Source organism: Castor canadensis, chromosome 6, assembly GCF_047511655.1.
Source record: "Castor canadensis chromosome 6, mCasCan1.hap1v2, whole genome shotgun sequence".
Classification (NCBI taxonomy): Eukaryota; Metazoa; Chordata; class Mammalia; order Rodentia; family Castoridae; genus Castor; species Castor canadensis.
In genome coordinates this window covers 89175890-89187213 of record NC_133391.1, presented here as the reverse complement: position 1 = coordinate 89187213, position 11324 = coordinate 89175890, and the positions used below count along the sequence as shown (strand labels likewise).

Genomic DNA, 11324 nt, shown 5'->3' with positions numbered 1-11324 from the left:
GGAATGCAGGGGGACCTGGAAGCCAGTGGTCCCATGGGTTTTATAGCCTTTTTTGTGCATTGCCTGAGGGTGTGGATGTCTTTCAGATGCAGACAGGCATTTCCTGGGAAGGAGAAGTGTCTCCTTGACCTCCTGTGGTCCATCCTTTAAGTCCTCTCTCTCAGTGACTGCCCTAACTGCTGTTAGGAATAGGGACTACAAAGTCTATTCAGTAACTACTTCCTGCTGACAGGGGGTGATGAAGGGGCTCACAGCATCAGGGCTGACCACTAGAGGGGTTGTCAAGGGGACCACGGTAGTATGTCGTTTTCATCTCCATCAGAGGCATCTGTAGTTTGACAGATTCTAGGTGAGAAGAAACAAACTTGACAAGAAAGTTTAAAATGCAAGGCCCAGATGCAAGCAAGAAAATAATGGCAACTATAGGCCCCAGAAAGGGTAGGAATAAGGGAAGCCAGGATTTTATTTGGTCCCATACTGTGCAGAAACCTGAGTTTCAAGAGATTGCTCCTGGAGCCACTTAGCTTGTTGGAGAATGTAATCTGCATGTTCCTCTACAATTCCTTAAGTGTTTATATATGTGCAACAGGAAGTATTGGTGGTATTGTTTAGCCAAAAGAAAATCTAGGGCCAGGCAGTGGTCCATGACCATACAGGCAAAGGAGGACAAAGACCTTTGCATGTTCTTAATGCCAAGGCCTACCTGGTTTGTGGTGTCCTCTGTTACTTCAATTAGGTATTTTTGCAGTTACATGATTGGCAATCACCCCTTACAACATTTTTGACAAAGGAACTGCCATCAGTGTATAATTGGGGATCTGGGTTTTTTTAAGGGCTGATCAGTTAAGTCAGGTTGGGCAGCATAATTTTTCATAAGTACCTTCTTACACGAGTGTTTAGGATTTTCCTCTCCTCTGGTAGAAGGGATGCAGGATTTAGCCCGATAGGTCCTTAAAGTTATTTCTGTCCCTCTCAGAAGCTGGACCTGGTATTTAAGTAGATGGCTGTCAGATAGCTGAAGTTATCCTTTTGAGTATAAAATTTCCCCTGAGTTGTGTGGGGTATAAACCATTGGCGGGTGGTTTAGGATACATTTTTGAACTTCAGGCACTAGAAGGCTTATTGCAGCCACTACTCTAAGCCATCCTGGCCATCCCTTGGCTACCTGATCTAACTCTTTGCTTAAGTAGCCAACTGGCTGGGGAGTGATGCCCCAGAGCTGAGTCACTCCCAGGGACAATCTTCCCTTTTCACAGACACATAATTGAAACTTGTCCTGTACTGGTTTAAAAGTGCCTTTTTTAGCCAGTGGAATGCATTTTCTGACTTGTCAGCCCATTCAGTAAAGGGCTAGGGATCCTTTTATGTGCTTCCTTAAGGATTTGATATAAGGGCCTGGCTAGGTCTGCATAACCCAGGATCCAAATTCTACAGTATCCTGTGTTCCCCAAAAAGGCTCTTAATTGTTTTAGAGTTTTAGTTAGGGAAAACATCAGAATTGGACAGATTTTATCTCCTCCTAGAGCCCTCATTTATTTCTCCAGGACAAGAACTAAATATGCAACCCTAGTCTGACACAATTGAGCTTTTTCCTTAGAGATTTTATATCCTCTATCTGCTAAGAAGTTTAGTAAGCATTCAGTGGCTCATGAAATGACAGGCTCATTTGGTCCACAGAGCAGGAGGTCATCTACATATTGTAGCAGAGTAGCCTGTGGATATTGCCACTCTGCCAAGATTTGGATTAGAGCCAACCCAAAGAGGTGGAGGCTGTCTCTGAATCCCTGGGGGAGGACAGTCCAGGTGACTTGTCCAGACTTCCTTGTGAGGACCCAAAGGCAAAGATAGGTTGACTTTTAGGGTGTAAGGGAATGCAAAAGAAGGCATCCTTTAAGTCCATGACAGAGTTGTAAACATTACCTGGAGGTATTTGGGCTAAAACCATACAGGGATTTGGAACTACAAGATGGAGAGGCAATACTGCTTCATTGATCAGGTGGAGATCTTGGACTAGCTTCCATTTGTTAGGTCCCTTTCTGATACCAAGAATAGGAGTATAATATGGGCTGGAGCATTCTATTAGCAGTCCCTTCTCTTTAAGTCTTTTATAATGGGAATTAGCCCCTCCTTAACATCTACCTTTAAAGGATATTGTTCTTGATGGGGAAACCAGGAGGGATCCTTGAGAGGAATCAGGGCTGGGAAAGCTGTTCATGCCCATCCCACAATATGTTCATCCATCCAAAACTAAGGGGTCTCCTTGTTCCTCTACTAGGGGCAAGAAAATTACTCTCTTAGGGATAAAAGGACCTGCACCTCCAATTTAGACAGAAGGTCTCACCCCAGCGAGGAGTAGGGGTTTCGAGGACAGTTAAAAAGGAGACACAGAAGTGGAAATCTCCACAGGAGCAGGCTAAAGGCTGACTGAAATAATGCTCTAGAGGCTGGCCTGATATGCCCTAAACAGTAATCTTCATGGAGGACCTGGGTCCAGGAGAGAAAGGAATAGCTGAAATTCTGGCTCCAATATCAATAAGGAAGCTGACCTTGTCCTTTTCAATAGTGACTTTAACCCCAGGCTCTTCTACTTACAGAAGCCTGGATGTGAGGCCCTAGGACCCATAATTGGGTGGGAGGTTATAGCCTCAGTTCCCCTTGGAACCAGGGACAGTGTGCCTCCCAGTGTTTTCCATGACAAATGGAGCATGGTCCCAGAGGTAGTTTTCTCTGGGGGCAATCCCTCCTAAAATGGCCGGCCTGTCCACATTGAAAGCATGTCCTTGGGTTTGGACTATGCCCTGGGGAAGCCTCTCTGAGTGCAGTGATCAGAGGCTCCTGCCATTTATTTTTTTTCTTTTGCTTGTCCAGGTCCCTCTTTTCTTTTTCTAAGTCCCAATTATAATATATGGGCATGGCTTCATGGACCAATTGGTCTAGATCTCTGCTCCCTTCAGCCACCAGTTTCTGTAGCTTTTTATAGATATCTGTGCTGACTGTGTTAGAAATTTATCTTTTAGGATGATTTCTTCTTCCTGTTACTCTGGTATAATGTTGATATGCTTTTGTAAGTCATCATTAAATCTCTGTAAGAAACCTACTGGGGTTTCCAAGGGTCCTTGCTATACAGCTGTGACTTGGGAATAATTAAGAGATTTTACCTTGGCTCTCCTTAGACCCTCAAGAATGCAGTGGATGAAATGATTGTGGCTCCATTCATCCTTCTCATTTTCAGGGTCCCCCTTAGGCTCATACCTAGGCATTGTCTGATCTCCTGTTGGAATTGTGAATCAAGGTTCCTTTTTAGGTATCCAGTGTCTTTGCTTTTCTTATCCCTCCCCCTCCTCCTCCTGTGAGGACCTAGTCTGAGATGGCCTGTAGGACCACATTTATCTAAGTGATAATTGTCTCCAGCTGTGACTGCCTGATCTAGTACCCACTGTTTCTCCAGAGCAGTAAGGGTCTGAGATAGCAATAGCATTGCATCTTTCCAGCTCAGTTCAAAGTTTTGGCTGACTTCTCTAAATGCCTGGATGTGCTGATCTGGGTTCTCTGTGTAACATCCTAAAGCATTTTTTATTTCTTTACATTCAGTCACTCTAAAAGGAACGTAAGCCCTATCCCCTCCAGGAATTAACTGGAGGGGGTAGAGTCCTGTGGGATGTTGTGCATGAGGTAACTAGTTAAGAGGGTAGAAGGGGAGCTGATGGAGCATCAGATGGTTTCCTTATTTCCTCAAGGGAATTTGGAGGCTTTTTGCAATGGGTTACAATGGTCTAGGTATCTAGCCTGCATTTGTTCAGCCATTCTGGGTGGTCTCAGGAAAAAGAACAGTTGATCATTTGGAACTTTGGTCCACTTTCCCTCCTTTTCACAGTACATATCTAATTGAAGAATGGTACTATAATTAATGTTCCCTCCTTCTGGTCATCTTTCCTTATCTCTCAGAGGATATTGTAGCCAATCCTGGGTGCAGTACAACTTCAGCTGCTTTTGCTGAAGACTTCCTGGATCAAGATCTTTCCAATATTTTGATAAGCAGGAAATAGGGAATCCTTCCTAGACCCTTGAGGCTTAATTCCCCATTTAAAAAGGGAAACAAGGGAAAATTGGTCACCTTAACAGAGATTTCTCCTTTTAGCTAAGCATCCCCAAATGAGGAGAAACTCTATGTGGGAAAGGGTGTCTCTCTCTCCCTTGCTCCTGCCACTCACCAAAATGTCCTTTGACCAATCTGTTATCTGTTTTGACTTGCCTATTTGCCCTGCAAACCAGGTACCTGGCTCTCCTCTACCAGCTGAAGACTTGTAATTTAAAAATAACTGTATCAGAGTATCCAAGAGGGCTTGCAAGGCCAGAGTCAGTACCTCTGCAGAGGCATGGATGGGGACTTCTGATGAGGTCTCCCTATATGTCCTGAGATGCATATATGCTTGTTATGTAAAGAGAGAGAGTGCCTGAAGGCTTTTGTGGCAGTAAGGGGCAAAAAAACGAAGATCCTAAGATCTCTGCCTTTTCATTGTTTTTTTTTTTTTCTTTTTCCTGAGGACAGACTGTGGAACCTGTTTAATCAGTTTAACCAGATGCTTGACAAAGACAGTTAAGCCTAAGTTAGACACTAGCACATTCTTGTGCCTGCCAGGTTTTCCCCAAATTCCCTGAAGAAGGAAACCCACTGTTGTTTAGAGCAAAGTGGAGGAGGGGGGCACTGATTCTGAACTGCTTGGGAAAGGGGAAGGAGAGACTGAGGATTGGGGGAAAAGAGAATTTCCAGGCTCGACACTTGAGGGATTATTTGTCACCACTGCTGTCCAGTTTGATCCTGCCCAAGGGCAGTACTGGAGCACTGGAAGTAAGGGGTGACCTCCACTCTTGGGCCACAGAAACCATAAAGGAAGCATAAGAGATCTCATTGTCTGTTTGCCCAAGCATGTCTGGAGTGGTCTGAGACTTAGTCACCTTTGGAGCCTCAAGGAAGGTCAGGAAGTTGCATGTCCAGCCTTCGGGTGACAACAGGTAGTGCCCCTGCCAGAGCACCTTTTTAGCTTGAAGAGAAGCTTTCTTTTCCACCAGCTGTTTTTGTACCTCCTCTTAGTGAGTCACATCTTAAAAGAGAGAAAGAGTTAAAGGAGGGAGGAATGTGAGAGTTGAGAGAAAAAAAGTCTCAGTGCACTGAAGTTTAGCTCCTCCCATTAGCACTGGCAGTTTGGTATGAGTCCCCAGCTGGCCCCTGAGATCTCTCAGATTGCCTGCTTTACAGCTGTAATGAGCTTGGAGCTTTTCCTCAGGTTCCCAAGGGAGAAATCTTCCTTAACAAGAGAGAGAGAAAGGCTGGCCTGAGAGGTCCACTGTAGCTAGGCCGTGGTGGGGGGCTATCCTGGAGAACAGATTCCATCAGAGTGCCAGAAGGTCATGGTCATATTCCTAGGCAGCCTTTCTCAGTTTAGTACAACCTATACAGACCTTGGTTCAGAAGAAATGTCCCTTTGTGGTCACCAAATATGATGCACAGATGACATGCACTGGAGTTTCAGGTGCTTAGGGTTCTTGAGCCTGCTCTGAGAATGAAAGCACAGGTGACTCCAGCAGCAGAGGTGGGAAAGATTTTACTTGTAGACAAGTGAAGAGAAAGACTGCATAGTGGGGACAGCAGGGGGACCCAGAAACCTGTGGTCTGGTGGGTCAAGGTGGGAATTGGGTTTTATAGCCTTTTTTGTGCATTGGCTGAGTGTAGAGGTGTCTTTCAGATGCAGACAGGTGTTTCCTGCTAAGTATAAGTGTTTTCTTAACCTCCTGTGATCCATCATCTCTAGCCAACTTTTTCTGACTTTCAGGCTTTATTTTCCTTTCTTCTCTCTGGGATTGGGTTTCTCTCTTTTAGACAGCCACTGGGGAGAAAAAGCTTCCCAAGTCTGGTTTTCTACTGTTATTAAGGTACTTCCTTTGTCTTTAGGCTTACTGCCTAATCTTTTCAGGGTTTCTCTTGTGATATCCAGAATGGCACAGGCCATGAAAATAGGTAAAGCAGGACTATTACTTGGGATGGATCAAGGACCTAGTGGAGCTATGAAGGGCTGTGGGCCACAAGCACATGAAGCTGCTATCACCTGCATTGAGGTGAATTTGAGTGTCACTCACAGAATCTAGGCATTAGGAGACCAGGTGGCAGAAAATGATGATTTTTCATATCCTTGTATATACTCCAAACAAAAAAACTGAGATTTTTTTGACTCTCAGACTGTAAAGTCTGGCTACTCCAATGGGCTCAATTTAAAAATAAACACAGATGTTGGAGAGTAAGTACTTACTGTGTTTTTCTAACTTTCTTGGCCTTTTCACTCTTTAAGAAACTTAGTCTTGACTAAATCAGTTCATTTAAATGTCTGTCTTTTCAGTGATTTTAATATATTTAACATTCTAAAAATATATGGGCTATATACCTAAACTTCATTTAAATGCTACATGGAAGTTTACAGGGTTGAAATTATATAAATTTAATGCAAAGTGACCATCACATTTTCAGTAGAAAACCAGTCTATTTTGGGCACTGGCACTGTCTCCACAAACTTGTAAGAACTCTAAAAGCTTTAATTTTTGTTAGTGCTCCACACCTATTATCTTACTTAAAGATTCTAAATTCTACTCAAAAGATAAAATCTAAATTACTATATATGTGATATATATAGTAATATAATATATGGTGACTTAAGACATCTGTGTAGCTATGATCCTAGTTGTTGCTGTCTTTAAATGTTAAATGTACTTACCTTCTCTAAGTATGTTTTCTAACATTAAAAGTAGTGTCATTTAACTAAGAATTGGACATTGAGCATACATAAAGTACATCTGCAACAAAAAGCATTTTGTAACTTATTTAAAATTCAGTGACTCTAAAGACAAAATTAAAAGGGGGATTTATTCTATTAATATGTTTATGAAATCATTTTTTACTTAAGCAATTAAGAGAGCTTAATGGTACTAATTAATGCCATCAATCATAATTATCATCCTAAAATGCTATACACAATAAAAATTGTTATATCAATTGCTAAACATTAAAAAACATTCTGATGTTCTAAGTGTTTTGTTACCTTCTCTAAGACATTTACAATCAAACTCCCAAAAAACATCTTTAACAAGTTTCTATTTCTCAAACATTTGCCTATTTAAATATTGGCTCTCATTAACTTTGTTTTGTATTTTCCTTTGTTTTGTATTAACTGTTCTTTGTTGATATTTTGCAGAAGTACAACAGAAATAGCATTTAAAAAAATGCTACCATACTTTTCCACCCCCCCCCCCAGCACCTCTCCGGCTGCAGCTGGCTCGCTCCGAGCTCGGGCTCCTGCTAAGCTAGTGCCGTCATCTCCCTCCAGCCACCATCATGATCATCTACCGGGACCTCCGGGAGATTGCAGACAGGCTATGCCTGGAGGTGGAGGGCAGGATGGTCAGTAGGACTGAGGGTAACATTGATGACTCGCTCATTGGTGGAAATGCCTCCGCTGAAGGGCCGGAGGGCGAAGGTACCAAAAGCAGAGTAATCACTGGTGTTGACAATGTTTGAACCATCACTTACAGGAAACCAGCTTCACAAAAGAAACCTACAAGAAGTAGACGAAATGTTATCATTCGCTGGTAAACGGATGGAATTGGAGAACATCATTCTGAGTGAGGTTAGCCTGGCCCAAAAGACCAAAAATCGTATGTTCTCCCTCATATGTGGACATTAGATCAAGGGCAAACACAACAAGGGGATTGGACTATGAGCACATGATAAAAGTGAGAGCACACGAGGGAGGGGTGAGGATAGGTAAGACACCTAAAAAACTAGCTAGCATTTGTTGCCCTTAATGCAGAGAAACTAAAGCAGATACCTTAAAGCAACTGAGGCCAATAGGAAAAGGGGACCAGGAACTAGAGAAAAGGTTAGATCAAAAAGAATTAACCTAGAAGGTAACACCCACGCACAGGAAATCAATGTGAGTCAATGCCCTGTATAGCTATCCTTATCTCAACCAGCAAAACCCCTTGTTCCTTCCTATTATTGCTTATACTCTCTCTACAACAAAATTAGAAACAAGGGCAAAATAGTTTCTGCTGGGTATTGAGGTGGGGGGAGCGGGAGGGGGTGGAGTGGGTGGTAAGGGAGGGGGTGGGGGCAGGGGGGAGAAATGAACCAAGCCTTGTATGCACATATGAATAATAAAAGAAAAATGAAAAAAAAAAAAAAAGAAGTATATCAAAGATTACATGAAATCACTCAAAGGCAAACTTGAAGAACAGAGACCAGAAAGAGTAAAACCTTTCATGACAGGGGCTGCGGAACAAATCAAGCACACCCTTGCTAATTTCAATAGCTACCAGTTTTTCATTGGTGAAAACATGAATCCAGATGGCATGGTTGTTCTCCTGGACTACCGTGAGGATGGTGTGACCCCGTATATGATTTTCTTTAAGGATGGTTTAGAAATGGAGAAATGTTAACAAATTGGACAATTATGTTGGATCTATATCACCTGTCATCATAACTGGCTGCTGCTTGTCACCACACAACACCAGGACTTATGACAAATGGGACTGATGTCATCTTGAGCTCTTCATTTTTCTTGACTGTGATTTATGTGGAGTGAAGGCATTGTTTTTTAAGAAAAACATGTCATGTAGGTTGTCTAAAAATAAAGTGCATTTAAACTCAAAAAAAAAAGAGTTACCTACAGAGCAAAAAATTAAATTTAAAAATGGGTGCCCTATAAGTCCTGCTTAAGGGCCACTTATTCTAAACCTATCAGTTTGCTTTAATTGGCTAGAATAAGGTATTTTATTGACATTGACTCTCAACCTGACACTTGTCCCCACAACATGGGATCACTTAAGACCATCCTGAGCAGCTAATCCTGGAAATAGATCAGAGTGATAGTTCAACAGATATCTTCAAAAGAAAACTGTTCAGAAACAAGCAGAAAGCTGTTTAAATAAAGCAGAATAAAAATAAAGTCATTCTGTGCATGGTTGTGCATACCTGTCATTCCAGTGATTGGGTGGGTAAAACAGGAGGATCATAAGTCTAGCCTAGGGTACTTAGCAAGTTCCAGATCAACCTAAACTGTATAATGTGACCCTGTATCTAAACCAACAACAAAGTGGAATCACTCCTGCCAGCCCTTCCAAAGTAAAGCCAAGAGGTTAAAAAGAGTGGATCTTTATGTGTGGGTATTTTGGATAGCCAACTTAATTAGAGGTTTTACTTTTAACAATTAAATATATTCCATCAGAATGCATCAATGATTATTATGTTTGTTTTATTTTTGCAAGGGGTAAAACATTGATTTTAATGCTAGAGACTAATGAAACTTTGTTCTCTAAAGCTCAATGTAACATGTCAGATTGACTCTAAACTTGTTTTAGAGTCCTTTTCAACCTTGGCGACTTACAATAAGCATGTAAATGATCTTAAATTCTTGGGATCAACAGAGTACTGGGCCTCTCTTCAAAAGGCAGAAATCTCACAATTAAAGGTAAATTGTCTAGGCCACATTGTAATTTTGAGGAACTAACTTACCCTTATGAAATGGGCCTTCTTAAAATAAGGATCATCTAAAAAACATTTAATAATTAACCCAATTTATTTGTAAATGTCTTTCTCTAGGATTTGGATTTCTGGCTTTTGGTTAATAACAAAGCCCCTTTTGGAGGCAATTATGGTCCTGCTTATAGATACCTAGAGTGGAGTAAAACTAAAAAGCAACAAAAATCCTCTCAAAGCTTAAAAGCTTACTTTAAAGGCTGGTTTTCACTAATTTCTCTTTTAATAAAAGAATAACTTGATGTTTCCTCCTCCTGATCCTGGCAGCCTGTCTACTAAATTTAAGATATGGAAAAGAATTTTTGGTTCCCTTTCTAAGTAAAGCCAGCACCCCCACTTAGAAGAAAGAAGCTATAATTTGGACTGTAACCCCTCTGTACCCTTTTAAGATTAAAAGGGATCAGAGTCATTTAGGAGAAAAATGAGGCAGAAATTATATTAATTAAATGAGACAGGGAAATTATATTATTTTAATAAATATTTAAAGGGCCATACTCAGACATTGGAGCGAGGAAGTAAAAACTGAAAAACCAGAGTAGTTAGAACCCTTCCATCTCTTTTTAGATGCTAAGTTACAGGAACCACTGGGCTACATAAAGGAGAGCTACCTGCTTCTGCTTTTCTCTTTGAGATGTTAACAGGCTCTTAGATTCCTTGGAATCATGTCTGGCAGGAGGAAGTTGTAAAGCAGACCTATTGCCTCTGTGTTTTAGGTGGGCCAGGATGACTCCTCCTTGTTTTTAGCCACCTCAGCCACCCAGATACAATATCTTTGACCATGTATATTCCCCAGCAATCCAGTATAAGACTAGGAAATATGGACCACCATTTTCAGTCTCTACTGCCATTTTCTGCATGCGAAACAGGAAATGATTTTCCTTTTCTCCCCACTTTTATACTATTATACTAGATTTTTTTCCTAACAAATCTTACTATTATTTTTACTACAAAAAAAGATATTATAGACTCATTTCTCCCAGATCCTTACTGTAACTAAAATTAAAAACCTTGGGAGACTGAAAGAGGTCTCAAAAGATTTCTGAAAGGTGATAGGAAGATAACAAATTGGTTTTGAATCTTAGTGATGTAGGCTAAATTAGGAAAAGTTCAGGACCCAAAATCACCCTCACCTGGCTGAGAAACACTCATGACCCTCTCATTGATTATTGAATGGGAATCTCCTTGTTTTCCCCTCCCTATAGGTTATCATAGGTTTTAAAAAACACCTAAGGAGCAGAAACACACTCTCTCAGCTTCTGGCTTTTACCAAGACTCCACAATGCTTCTCTTTGTATTTCTCTTCCTGAAGTTTTAATTAATTCCTTTTATAGCCACATGTTCTGCCATGGATTCTTCCAAACAGGACAAAGAATTTGAAAGTCTTCTGATCACAGACTGAACCTGCACCATTAACATTAGGATAGAGAGAAGGCTGATTTGGATCAGACAAAGCAGTTTTATGACTTTCAGATTCCAGAGAGAAGAGGATAGCATGCTTGGCTGGGCCAACTGGTAGGGGATACTATATGACACATACAAACACACTTTACTGGCAGATGGGGAGTAAATAAGAAAGACATGTGGGCCTATGGGCTGAAGTTGTGATTGGAACCAAAGGCATCAACCCCATAGGTTTTCCTCATGAGACAAGGGTAAGGTGTGAGAAATACACTCATTTGTTCAAACTTAAAGAATGTACTCAGACACATATGGAGTACAGTAAAAGTGAGACTTTAAGGGT

General features: G+C 41.3%; 1 protein-coding gene across 1 annotated transcript; it reads left to right on the top strand.

The window, feature by feature from the left end:
* The first annotated feature begins 7381 nt into the window (after positions 1 to 7381).
* Positions 7382 to 8484, top strand: LOC109678651 (translationally-controlled tumor protein-like). The gene is made up of 2 exons (XM_074077872.1): positions 7382 to 7523; positions 8267 to 8484. The coding sequence occupies exons 1-2, from the start codon at positions 7382 to 7384 to the stop codon at positions 8482 to 8484; spliced, it is 360 nt and encodes a 119-aa protein (XP_073933973.1).
* The last annotated feature ends 2840 nt before the right edge of the window (positions 8485 to 11324 follow it).

What these genes read in the sequence shown, in the direction of transcription:
- LOC109678651 (XM_074077872.1), top strand. Translation starts at nt 7,382, where the DNA reads ATGATCATCTACCGGGACCTCCGGGAGATTGCAGACAGGCTATGCCTG. An exon ending in TGAAGGGCCGGAGGGCGAAG is followed by an intron (nt 7,524 to 8,266) that starts GTACCAAAAGCA and finishes AATCACTCAAAG; the next exon opens with GCAAACTTGAAGAACAGAGA.